Source organism: Saimiri boliviensis, chromosome 13 (genome assembly GCF_048565385.1).
Source record: "Saimiri boliviensis isolate mSaiBol1 chromosome 13, mSaiBol1.pri, whole genome shotgun sequence".
Lineage (NCBI taxonomy): Eukaryota > Metazoa > Chordata > Mammalia > Primates > Cebidae > Saimiri > Saimiri boliviensis.
The window spans coordinates 92960442-92974654 of NC_133461.1; the positions used below are offsets into that span (position 1 = coordinate 92960442).

General features: G+C 39.8%; 1 protein-coding gene and 1 long non-coding RNA gene across 10 annotated transcripts in view; one reads left to right on the forward strand and one right to left on the reverse strand.

The window, feature by feature from the left end:
- MTUS1 (microtubule associated scaffold protein 1) overlaps positions 1-14213 on the reverse strand; it is a 160557-nt gene that overhangs the window by 38785 nt on the left and 107559 nt on the right. For all 9 annotated transcript variants that reach the window (XM_074383970.1, XM_074383971.1, XM_010346095.3 and 6 more), the window contains one exon: positions 882-1096. In XM_074383970.1, the coding sequence (XP_074240071.1) occupies positions 882-1096 (215 nt within the window). The remainder of the gene's footprint in view (positions 1-881; positions 1097-14213) is intronic.
- Positions 5678-13865, forward strand: LOC104652581 (uncharacterized). The gene is made up of 3 exons (XR_745896.3): positions 5678-5863; positions 10533-10642; positions 11515-13865. It is a non-coding gene; the product is annotated as an uncharacterized LOC104652581 (long non-coding RNA).

Genomic DNA, 14213 nt, shown 5'->3' on the forward strand with positions numbered 1-14213 from the left:
AATTTTAGCCAGTTCCTGAAGTAATGTCCCTGAAGAACATTAGGGAAGAGTAACAACACAGCAAATCTGCTTTGCTTTTGTTGCGCTACAGAGATTATTTTAGAAATAGATGGAAAGAATCCCCAGATATGATTCTGGGAGTTACCTCCAAAGAGCTCTTTAATCCGTAAATATAACCAACCTCATTTTTCACAGCATTAAACTAAGTGTGATAGTAAAAGCTATACACAGGCTGAGCATGGTGGCTCATGCCTATAATCCCAGCACTTTGGGAGGCCAAGACAGGAGGATCACCTGGGGTGGGGAGTTCGAGACCAGTCTGGCCAATGTGGAGAAACCCCATCTCTACTAAAAATACAAAAACTTAGCCAGGCGTGGTGGTGCATGCCTGTAATTCCAGCTAATTGGCAGGCTGCGATAGGAGAATCGCTTGAACCTGGGAGCGGAGGCTGTGGTGAGCCGAAATTGCGCCACTGCACTACAGCCTGAGCAACAAGAGAGAAATTCCATCTCAAAAAGAAAAAAAAGAAAGAGGAAAGCTACACATAGACAAACAGAAAAAATAAGTGAAAAAATGCTAATGCTAGTTTAGGTGTAGAGGCATACAGCAGTATAACAGGCCATTATGTTTTTGCTGTCACCATTCTAACCAAGAGACTCTAGGGGAGAAAAAGAAAGTGATAAGATGTTTCCATCCCAAATTTCTAGAGACCGACTCAGGTATCTGGTGAACTGACAAAAATGTAACGGGATGAAGTACACCTAATCTTTTCCATCATTTACCTAAAGATATTCCCAAGGCAAGCTCATGAGCAAGGTTCTCCCTGTGCCCCACCCTCGACCTCAATGAGAAAGGCTCTTTCTAGGATGCACATCCTTACCTCAGACAGTAGATGTTGAATCACAACTGTTAGTGCCTCAAACTTGGTATTACCACAGGCGAGAAGCTGCTTGAGATGCAGGATAAATCCACTTTGGTTTTCACATTTTGTTTTATATTGCGCCAATTCAAGCGTTTTCTCAGAGGACAGCACATCGGGAACCGTCTGTGTCTGGATGCATAAACTTCGGGGATTCTTTTGCCTGCCCTTTTCAACTGCGAAAGGAATTAACATAGGCACACAGATAGGTGAGGTTAATTTCTAAAATCACCACCACAAGGATTCAGAAACAACCAGATAAGCGACGAAAATGCCTGTAAGTTATGTTTCCGTAAGGAATACATATGGATGAGAACTGGAATGAGTCAGAGATCTAGATGGCTGGAATTCACGAACACAGACAGCGACTTCAGTTTTGACTTTACAAGATTTATGCGGAACAGAGAATTAGGAACAGGACACAAATAGATTTGGCAACCCAGAAACATAAAAACTGTGCGCGAAATGATGTTCTTCTCCTAGTTTCTCATTTTCCGGTTAAACTGGTAGAGAAACCTGACTGATGAGAAGACTGACTTTTCTGATCTCACATGCTGAAGGAAAGACACAAATCATTAGACTTAAAATTAAATGCCTTTCTCTCCTCCCATACATTTTCTACAAGTTTCTCATCTTTTCCCTGATGTTGACCTAGTCATTACACAGATTTATACTGCAGATGAGTCATTTCCCCATCTCTACCAAATCATAACATACATCGAAAATATACTCAGACTCTGCCTCTTTGAGTTCACTGTTGTGAGTACTATACTCTTGACTATACTATTCCATTTTCCGTCAACCACAAGTTTTGTTGGTCTTTTCTCCCAAGTAGTAATAACGGCTTAAATAAGTTTCCTAAAGCACAGGCTAACACTAAATGCACAGAAATGCCATGATAAGTGATTCTGTCCTTCCTGTGCTATGGTGCCCTGGGAATTACTCTGTTTAAAATAAAAAACTGTTCAGTCTTGGAACCATTCCAAATGTGTCAGTCACTTTGAGCATCAAACAGAATTGGAAAAACAGGAAATGAACTGCTTAGCTTCTTGAAATAAACAAGCCAAGTAATCAAAACAAATCTAAATCTCAGAAAAAGACGCAAGAAACAAACAAACAAAAGTTTCTGTATTTTAACAGTCTTTCCACTATGGCGCCCACATTTTGTGGTAACAAACAAATCTTAGACACCTTTTAAAGAAATTCAGTAATTATTTTCCCTAATTTTTCAGGAAAAGCAAACTACTACATTGATTGCTTAAAGAAAAATAAACATCAATACTCACGTTCTAAGAATAAATGGCAAAATATATTGAATAAACTCTAAGTTTTAAAACCAGGAAAAAAAAAGGCTCTTATTTTCTATGGCTGCACTGCATGGTTAAACTACTCATATTTGTATTAATACTTGTTAATTCTCAGTTCTAAAATGATTAAAGTATCACTTGTTCCACTGTGTCTTTGTAATACTTGACAAGAGGAAGTATTTATCCATTACTCCTTATTAATTATTAGTAGCTTATCAATAATTGTCACTTCCATAGATGTAGAAAATAGCCAAGTTAATATCATATACAGTCCTGAAGAACGAATTATTAGTCACTTACTGCATTAAGGAAACATAATCTAAATATTTGACCATGAGATTAGTATTCCTTTATGGCATTTCCTAAATGTTTTTAGAAACTGTCCCATAACATATAATAATAATTACACAGTGTGTTACTGATCACAGTGTATTCTCACTTTCCTTTTCTTTTCATCCTCCCAATAACCCTAGATAGGGAAGAGGAGGCTTACGGGTGTGAAAGGTCTTATCTGGGTGTAGACAACTTCTATGGGAATCGATTCAAAGCCAGAACCCAGGCCTCTGATGCCAAGTCTCTGCTGTTCCCACACATTTCGGAAAGTGGATTAGGTGGTGATGACATACATAAAAATATATGACATACATAAAACATTTATGCAATAAACCTAGTATCTTGCTTTAATACATTCAAGCCCATTATCTGATATTTTAACAAATCCACATATAAACATCTATGTGCTATATAATTTTATAAACAAAAATTTTTAAATTATTTGACTATCTAGAATTTACTGCAACAAATATAAACACAAGTTCATTCTCCTAAAATCATTTCTATATATCCTATCAAAACTTAGTTAAAAATTTATTTATTGATAACTGCTTTATCATTTCCTGAGTCCTGAATGACAGTTTCTCTTTCTAGAATTTCTATGCTAATCAAAGTTATTTTTAACACAATTTCAGAGCTTTAAAACTATCAGTTTATAATTATTTACAAAATCTGAGTGAATCTTTTACATTAATATTTTGGAGAAAATATTCTTTTATATTCTTGCTTTTTGCTTATAAATTCATAACAAAAATATCACAGAATACATGTAATTGTACTAACAATGTTTACTTTTGAAGGGAAGGTAACAGGAATCAGATAGCTAAAAGGTATACTAAAGCATTTTTTATACTTTTTAATCATAAGGTAAATATATTACCTATGCAAAAGTTAAATATAAGAAGTAAATTACTTTAAAGATAAAGCGAAATTTGAGGACATACATTTTTTATGTAATACTTAGCTATCAAGAAAATAGCCTATGCAGAATTTTTTCCTTGGGGAAACTATACAGGAATACAAACATTATACAAAGTTAGTGATTACTCTGAACACAATACTTTTATGATTAAGGAGGAAAGAACACATTGACGTATTCACCTAAGAGTATGGGTCTTCAAATCTTAAAATGACAGCAAATAAGCAAACAGACCGCACTCTATGTGGAGCTGGAAACTCATGCTGTGCACTCCATCTTCCGCTCTATCTACTGTGCTCCCTAAGGATGAAGTGTGACCGCATGGCAGCTGATGACCCAGTTTCCACATCCTTCCCACACTCCTGGCTCAGCTGAAGCTCGGAGATGATGCAAAAATCTCCAACGATGCTCAGAGTCCCAAGGCTCATCAACAGGTACTTCACAGAACTGAAAAGCCAGGGGTTTCCCTGAAATCCTGCAGAATTCATTAGTTACACGAAACTGGCATAATAGCCAAACTTTGCCCTTAGGCCCGTTTATCAGCATGTTACTGTTTTGGTAACAAACCTTTTACCTTTTTTACAATAGTATAAAATACTTTATTTATTGTACCTATTAACAGAACATGTTCTGAATTCAAAGGACCTATTTAATCAGAAACCTTAAAATTAAGTGTTAACTTCTGCATCGATTCAGATTTTTCCCAACAAGATAATTACCACCGCCAGCTGTGGTCCAGCCTTGCTGGGAATCACTGTACGAAATGGCAACCTCTGTCAGGAAAACAAAGGCCAGAACCAAACACATTTGCTCATTTGGAAAACAGCTGGATAACACTGCTGGCTATCTTTGTTTTCTACTCAGAAACCTCAATTTAATAAAATTTAAAACCAGTGCAATGAAGTAATGTATCATCTCCTTAAAGAAAGTAGTAAAGTAGTTGGTTAAAGAGGAAGATGCCCCTTTCTCATTCAAGTCACTTAGGCAAATAGACCTCCATATCTCAAGACCGAAAACAATTTTGAGGGAAAAACCTACCCATGAAGACATGGACTAATCATCACCACATAATGGCAGCTGAGGACACATCCATTCTGGCGCAAAAAGGTCATGCATTTCCTGTATCTGCTGACGTTCCCAATTATTAAAATCAAGTTAGAGACAAGACCTGCTGAGGAAGTTTGCCTTAGGTTCCATGAAACACTAAACATGGAATTTGGAAACTACCGCTGTCTACTTTTGTGTCCACTCCTTGACCTTCTCACTCGCTCATGAAATATATTCATTAACAGCTACCATAAGGGCACTGCTGTGGAGGGTGTGCACCCGCCCCGGTGCTTTGGGGGATGGGAACGGTATCACCTAAGAGGGTGGTATTGCCCAGAAAGGCACAAAGACACCAAAGACCTCTGCAGACTCATGTGTCCCTGGTGCTCATCTCTTCGACTCCAAGTACCAACTCTCTGTAAAAAGGTGACAGTCACAGACTGGATGGTGTGTGCTTTCCACAACATACTGCATTAAAAACTAATGTTTGTGGGTTGGCAAAACATAGGTTATGAACTTAGAGGCTAATGAAGGGTCTCTTCATCTCTTTTAGCAGTGTGGACAGACTGAAAATTCCCTTCTTTCTGCCCCATCTCATCCTACACAACTAAAAGCCCTCATAGGGACTGCTACACTCAAGTTCTTTCTGTCAGTGTTTCCCCAGCATCTGGTGGCAGGTGCTTATCCTGGGATATTTCAATAAAAACAAAGCATTAAAGTCAGAATTATTGGAAATTGTTTTCTGGTAAGAGGGAGTACCCAGTATGAAATGATCACCCAAATGACTACTGCTCAACCTGTAAACATCTACGGGATGCCTTCTTCACAGACTGGTACTTGCTCTCAAGAAATGGTGTGGTTGAGACAGCCATACGCCATCCACGATGGCAAAACGACTTGACAATTATCTGCTAAAGTCACGTGCACAGTGTGTGGGAGTACAGCAGAGAAGCACCTAGATCTGCGGCAGTCAAGAAAGGGTTCCCAGGGCAATCTGGATGGACATTTGCACTTCTGGCAGAGAAAAGCAGAGGACAGGCAGAGGCAGGGCACTGCAGGGAGATGAAGCCAGCAAACACAAAGGTAAAGCAGGGCAAGAATCCCAGAAGCCCTGCTGTCAGCACAGCCAGTACTTCCAAAGCTAAAGTCAAACGAAGCCGTGGAAACTAACAGGTGTGAGAGCATGGAGACCACGCAAGGTTTTATCTTGGCGCAGGCAGAGAAGAGCCTGAGCGAGGGCCTGGAGCCACAGTACAGGAGGCTCAGCAGAGCAAGACCGGGAGCAGAGAGGACAGGAAGGAGATCTTGGAAGAGAAACTCCTGGACAGTGATAACAGGTAGGGAAAGAGGAATGTGCACAGGGGGCTTGAGTGGCCACCTGGATCCAGGGACATCCAGGATGAGTCCCAGGTTTCCAGCACCTTCCTCATCGTATCAAGGGAAGAAGATGAGTGTGTGAGAATGAGGTGAGGGCAGAGAGGGAGGAAGAGTTTGGGGTGCGATGTGTTGAGGAAGGTGTTAGGCCATTCTCGAACACTCTACTTTTGCTTCTCTAAAAAACAGCCTTTTCTAAACTCACCTGCTTTCCACATTTAATCACTGCCATGTAATTTTCCTGAGGAGTAATCAGCTCTTTATCTCCCAATGTCCTGAAGACTGTCCCACCCCTGGCAGAAGAATATGACCACACGCACCTTCTAGTCATAGCAATTTAACAATGAGCTCTTGGTATAACCTATGCAATCTCACATGCAATTTTTTAAAGTTATCTTTTGTGTCAATTATGAGTTTGTATTTGTATCAAGTTTTCTAGTGTTCTTTTCATTAGCTGAATACTCTAAGAGTTAACAGTAATAATAATTTAGGAGACATTTTTCTATTTCTAGGTAGATATGGCATTTACTGAATATGGAAAATCTTAAGCTCAGCAAAGCAGTGTTTAGACATTTAAAATTATCCAAGCCAATTCTTTGTTGAGGGTGGGAGGAGGCTTTAAGATGCCTTAGCATTCAAACTTTTCATTACTCTATTGGTAGAATTTGTTGCGATAGCTCCTATTATATGAAAAGTGGTTCTACTTTTTTTTTTTTTTTTGAGACGGAGTTTTACTCTTGTTACCCAGGTTGGAGTGCAATGGCACGATCTCGGCTCACCGCAACCTCCGCCTCCTGGGTTCAGGCAAATCTCCTGCCTCAGCCTCCTGAGTAGCTGGGATTACAGGCACACACCACTATGCCCAGCTAATTTTTTGTATTTTTAGTAGAGATGAGGTTTCACCATGTTGACCAGGATGGTCTCAATCTCTTGACCTTGTGATCCATCCGCCTCGGCCTCCCAAAGTGCTGGCATTACAGGCGTGAGCCACCACGACCGGCCCGGTTCTACTTCTTTGCTTCACATTAAAAGCGGATTAGAGAATGGAGAGCATATTCCCACAAAAATTTCTATTTTGTGTTAATTATGCTTACAAAATTTTTCCTGAAGCAACAGTTCAAACTTGCCTGTAACCATTTTTCACGTAGCTGGCAGAAAAAAAGCAGATTTCTCATGCTCTTATGTACCTAAAATGGACTACTAACTTGAAGAAGAGTTAATACAAATTCACCACTTTCAGAAGTACTTTTAAGAAGGCATTGCCTCCCTCTTACAGCAACCAAAACAGCATGGCACTGGTCTAAAAATAGACACATAGATCAATGGAACACAACAGAGAACGCAGAAATAAAACCACATGCTTACAACTAATTCATCTTTGACAAAGTCAGCAAAAATACATACAATGGTGAAAGGACACGCTATTCAATAAATGGCACTGGGAAAATTAGAAGAGAGAAACTGAAGCGCTATCTCTTATGAGATACAAAAATTAACTCAAGACAGATTTACCACTTAAATGTAAGACCTGAAACTATAAAAATCCCTAGGGGGAAAAAAACCTAGAAAAAACTCTTCAGGATATTGGCTGAGGCAAAGAATTCATGACTAAGATCTCAAAAGCAAATACAACAAAACCAAAAATAGGCAAATGGGACTTAAACTAAAAAGCTTCTTCACAGTTAACATAGTCAACAGAGGAAACAGACAACCTAGAGAAAGGGAGAAAAGATTTGCAAACCATGCATTTGACAAAGATCTAATATTCAGAACTTAAAAGGAACACCAACCACTCAATGAGAAAAAATACAACCCAATAAAAAGTGAGTGATGGACATGAATAGATGTTTCTCCAAAGACACAGAAGCAGCCAACATATTAAAAAGTAGAACATACTGACGAATGCTCAACAACACTCATCATCAGAGAAAATCAAGTTAAAACCACAGTGAGATACCATCTCATACCAGCCAGAATGGCCATTACCAAAAAGTCAAAAAACAACAGATGTTGGCAAGGAGGTGGAGAAAAGGCAATGCTTACACACTGTTCATGGGAATGTGAATTAGTACAATCTCCATGAAAACAGTACGGAGATTCCTCAAAGAACTAAAAATAGCACTACCATTCAGCCCAGCAATCCCACTACTTTCCCAAAGGAAAAGAAAAAAAAAAAAAACAACAACCAACTGTCTTAAAACAGAAATGAAAATTAAAATAGTCAATTTAAACATTAAATATTAGAAATATTTATAGTACAAACAATAAATTAAAAGATGACATCATTCTCAAAATACTAAGCAGTTAAAGACAAGCCATCTGGAACAGAGGTGCCTAGAACTCAGGTCACCATGGAGAAAAAAGGCAAATCTCTCACCCAAAACAGAAAGCTCTATTAGTCTTAATTTTCCACAGAGCCACATAATTGCTGCTGTTTATTAAAAAGACCCTCGTTTTCTAAAGTAATTCAAAATATTGCCTAAGATAAACACAAATATGACATTTAATGTTAGATACCTTTAAAATCACAACTGTTATGTTTCTACTAAAGAAAATAACATGTATATACTAGTAATTAAAAATATATATACGCAGCACTTTGGGAGGCCGAGGCGGGTGGATCACAAGGTCAAGAGATTGAGACCATCCTGGTCAACATGGTGAAACCCCGTCTCTACTAAAAATACAAAAAATTAGCTGGGCATGGTGACGCACGCCTGTAGTCCCAGCTAGGGAGGCTGAGGCAGGAGAATTGCTTGAACCCAAGAGGCGGAGGTTGCGGTGAGCCGAGATCGTGCCATTGCACTCCAGCCTGGGTAACAAGAGTGAAACTCCGTCTCAAAAAAATATATACATATATATATATATATATACACGCACACATATATAGATATACACATATGTGTGTGTGTGCGTGTGTGTGTGTGTGTATGTATATATATTTTGAGATGGAGTCTTGCTCTGTCACCCAGGCTGGAATACAGTGGTATGGTATTTACTCACTGCAATCTCTGCCTCCTGGGTTCAAGCAATTATCCTCCCTCAGCCTCCTGAGAAGCTGGGATTACAGGTGCATGCTAATTTTTGTATTTTTGGTAGAGACGGGGTTTCACTATAGTGGTCAGGTTGGTTGTGAACTCCTGACCTCAGGTGATCCACCCACCTCAGTCTCCCAAAGTGCTGGGATTACAGCCATGAGCCACTGTGCATGGCCTATTAATAAAATATTATTCTTAGCTCTGAAAGATGCTTTAAAGCTCATACAAGTATCATAATATGTATTAGTTATAGGGTAATTGTCTATTAACTAGAACAAGTTGGTTGAACGAAACAAGTATTTACTATATACAGCTTGCCATATTCCTCCAGTATCTCTTGAAGAAAAACACTGCTATCCTTCCCATTCGGAATGCAACTCCAAACCATAACTTATGATTTCCTTTCCATTTTTGTGTGAAAAAAGATAGTACATTAAAATATAATTTAGTGTAGTAAAACTAGTTATCTGAAACTTGTCAGATTAAGACATACTGTCTCTTTCAACATCTCACTTAAAAAAACTTACCAAAATCTTGCCTATTGTGAACAAAACGCTGTTAACCACTTTACTGTCTTCTTCAATACAAAGCTGTAACTACACAACAGCAGACTTTCATGTCCCGGCAAAGCTATAGCTCCAAAGCAGCCACAGCCACAGAAGCTTGGAATCAATCTGCGACAAAACGTTTTTAGCCTCATGCCATTCATAACGTCAGTTCTTAGCAAATGCCTGTCTCTGTGGCAAGAGGCCCACAAAAATCTTTCATGACTGCTTTGAAGGAGGGGGACAAGAACAATCTGGATTCACAGGAAGATAACTAAGGGGCCGTGAAAGGCTACAACTCTCATTCTTCTTCATCTTGGTCCTTGTGGTTTCTTCAGCATTCTACAAATGCCTGAATTTTATCTTTTTACACGCAAACTCCAATATATGGTGGTTTTTTTAAAATGGAAGCTTTCTAATATGGCTTTATTGACATCTACATTTTGTAGTATGAAAAACACAAGAGAAATTGAAGTTTATTTACTGTCACCTTAACAGTACATGAAAAAATGCACTCCTAATCCCTAACGCATCCATAAATGTACTCCTAATAACATTAAGTATACAAAACCGACATTTAAGGTTGAATATATTCCTTCCCAATGTATTTTACGACTGAAAATTCATTCATTTAGGAGACCAAAAATCAAGTATTAAGACTTAGGTGTGAACAACAAAACCACCTGTAAGTTTAATTCGAATTATTACAAATAGGTAATCAATGCCCCTCCAAAATGCACAGAATAGAGAAAAAACAGCAAGGCCTGTGGCCAGACAACTTGTTAAGTAATATACTCCCCAACTTTATAATCAGCCAACATCTGCTTGAGAAATACCTGTTCTGCCTTCTCTGTGGCAGATGTTGCCATAGGGCTCTTACTATTTTATACCTGTCTGTGGGACAGAGACTAGAGAGGTCACAGGCTCTAGTTCCCAGGCTCCCTTGCAGGTAGATACAGTCATGTGACTGACACCCGGCCAATGAGACAGAAGCTTAAGCGACCTGGCACCACTCCTTCCTTATTTCTTTTTCTTCCTTCTTGGAGCAGCCATTGTGAGATCATGAGGCAACAGGCATGAGGAAAGGGCTAAGACAGCAGAGAGGTGGACCCTGACATGGAGGCGCCCCTACACCACCTCAAAGCTGCTTTTTCCTCAGGTAAGACATGAGTTGCTTCTCAATGAAGCTGTTAATTCCATCTAAAAGGAGTCAAAAGTGAATACCAAATGCGAAAATATAATTCAATGAATTTCATCCTAATTAAACAAATGCATTCACATCCTGCCTGCCTCTTACTGAACACCTGTTGAGCAGACACTGGGGTCTACTTGAAGGTGCAGGGCAGGAGGAGGGAGAGGAGTAGAAAAGGTAACTTGGGTACTGGGCTTGATACTTGGGTGATGAAATAATCTGTACAATAAACTAATTCTTGTACAATAATCTGTACAATAAACTCTGTGACATGAGTTTACCTATATAACAAATCTTCCTGTCTCCCTGAACCTAAAAATTTAAAAAAAAAAAAAAACGGTAAAAGTAAATAGAAATATTTTGTCCTGATACTACCTCTGCTGTTCCTCAATACATGTGTCCACATGTTCCCCCTTTTCGCTGCAGAAATGACTTTTAATGTCACTAGCTCAGCAGAAAGAATTGTCTTTAGTGCAGTGAATTGTCTTCACTGGAGTCAAGAAGGAAATTAACCTGTGAGGTTCAAATGGCACTCTTCACAGTAATTAATACAAGAATTTCCAGCTTCATACAAAAACTGAATGCTAAGTGGCAGCAAATATATCTTAGCAAAGTCTTTTCCCTCCACTGACTCATTATAAAAATAGAACTAATATGCTGAGGCAAAGTTCTGAAATAGACCGACTTTAATATTTTGGTAAGAAAGACTATTGCCGACACTTCCGCAAGTTAGTGAAGTCATCACTGGACTTAGATTTTCATCTGTGCCCGACATCTTGCAATGTAACACACAGTACCTGACAAATTCACTCTCTCTCTCTTCTCTCCCCTGTTTACAGAGGAAAGATAACCTGGAGCCAACAACATGCTTTGCCAGAGGTGGATGCCACCCAGTAATAGCACATCAGAGTGCAAGGCACCCTGTGCGTGGGATCCGTGAGAAAGCTTGTTCTGGCTGGATCTCTGTAATGGCCAGCCCCACTCCCACCACATTCTATGCTCAGAAATATTACAACTCTTTTGTTTCCTTGAAGGAGCCCTTCCCCCAATCCCTCTAGGCTTTGCCATACTGTTTTCTCCCTCCGAAACACTTCGTTTCTTGGTTACTTCTCAATTTTCTGAGGACCCAACTTAAAAGGCACTTCCACTGGAGGAGCTGGATAAAAGTCCCTCCACCTGCTAAGAGCTGCCTGGGCACCCATCCACATCCTGCATTATTCCCTGGGGCTCTGTCTCCCATTTAACAGTGGGCTGTGTGAAGGCAGGGTCCATGTGGGATTTAGTCCCAGCCACACTTTCAGCACCTACCATTATGCCTGGTACATAGTACATGTCTAATGGGTACTTCTGTATGAAATGAATGAATTCGTCTGTAACTCGAAGGACCAGTCAGAAGCAAGGGAGAGGCTGGAGGCACAGACCACATACAGAACCCTTCAGAAAACCCAATCAACATCTGAGGCTGGATTACACAAAACTGTAATATTTGGCCACTTTTCACTTATTAGAAGAATAATTTTTTTGTGTGTTTGTTTTTTTAAGCGGAGACAGGGTCCTGCTAAGTCTCCAGGGCTGGTCTCAAACTCCTAGCCTTAAGTGATCCTCTTGCCTTGGGCTTCCAAAGTGCTGGGATTCCAGGTGTGAGCCACTGGCACCAGCCAAGAAGAGCAATTTCAATGCTTCAGTATAATAAATGCCTGAACTAGGGTAATGGCAGGGGGGTAAGAACAAAGAGATTTCAAAGGATGGAGTTGTCGAGTTTTGCAACCAACTGGTTGTGGATGAATGAGGACAAATAATGATTCAAAGGCGGGGTCTGGCCAGGCACAGTGGCTCATGCCTAGAATCCCAGCACTTTGGGAGGCCGAGGCAGGTAGACTGCCTGAGGTCAGGAGTTCCAGATCAGTCTGGCCAACATGGTAAAACCCAATCTCTACTAAAACTACAAAAAACTTAGCTGGCTGTGGTGCTGCATGCCTGTAATCGCAGCTACTCAGGAGGCTGAGACAGGAGAATCGCTTGAACCTGGGAGGCAGAGGTTGCAGTGAGCAGAAATGGCGCCACCGCACTCCTGCCTCGGCAACAAAGCAAGACTCCATCTAAAACAAAAACAAAAAACCAAAGGTGGGGTTTGATGACCAAGACACATGGTGTCATTAAAAGACACAGATAATTCAGGAGTATTAACTGAATTTAGGAGGCAAAAACAAGGAGAGAATTTAGATAAGATGAATTGCCAGAGTAATACATTGACGGTTTTTAAATCTTCAGCCAGAAGAGTCACAGATGTTGAGGCTAAGGGGAACGTGGAAGTCATCTCATCTCATTCCCTTATTTTGTAGCCGTGTGAGGTCAGGTGCACAGAGTCATTCACTTAGTTACTAGCAGAATAAGGACTATAATCCAGGACTCCTGGAATCCAGGTCCACATCATCAAGGCAACCAATACCACTTCCTTCACTAAAGATACAAGGCCAAGCTACTGCTGACAGTCGACTGAGGGAAAAGTCACCATGAGGGCTTCAACATCCACTTAACGGACAATTTTTAGGTGTTAAAATGACATAATATGGATAAGCTCACAAAAGAGTTACATTGCGAGTAAGGAGAATTATATTCCTTACATGATTTTAAAAAGCATCCAACACACAAAACACTTTCTCCATCCCTGGTTTTCTTGGGATCTAACCAAATTACAGCAAAATTTGCAGCTGCAAAATTATGCCAAAAATTCTAAACAGAGGTCCCAGGTTTTAGCCCTATCTCTGCCATTTACTGTATGTCTTTGGGCAAGTGAATTCCCTTCTCTGGGCCTCAGACTTCCTGTATGAAATAAGATAGATTAGCTCAAAAGATTATGACGGCAAATAAACAAAAAATACTTGTATATGAATTTAGAAAATAAAATGTGCCCAGCACATCACTATCAACTAAACTCTGGTGAAAGAAGCCTTGTGATTTTTGTAAGCTGTCCTGGAAAGCTGTCTGCTTCACAACAATACTACAAACAACTCAGAACGTCTACTCCATGGTTAAGTAAATCATGACTTACCCAACAATGGAATGTTACAGAACTACTTTTTAAATGAGGAAGATAAACATGGGATCATATGAAAATCGAAAATACATTAACTTTAAAAAGGCATAGAATATATAGTACGCTTTTCTCTCTGTATAACAAAAAAGAATATGAAAGACCTAGATTTACATGTGATTGGAAACGTGCAGGAATGCTATACCAGCAGCCCTAGAGTAGCTGCCTCTGTGGAGAACGGGCAGGGCCCCTGGGTAAGAGAGAGATTCACTCATTGCACAACCTTCCACACTGTTTATTTTTAACTTGGCGGGTAGATTACACTATTTTTAAAAAAACTTGTTAAAATTAAAAGCTATTTGGAGCTACTTTAGATCATACAAATTATGGCAAACATAGGGTACTTTGTTATTTTTTTCCCCCATCTATTAATTTTTTCCGTTGGAAGAGCTGCAGCGGCCCTAGGCTGGGGGAGAAAGGCCACGGCTGACCACCTCCCCGCTG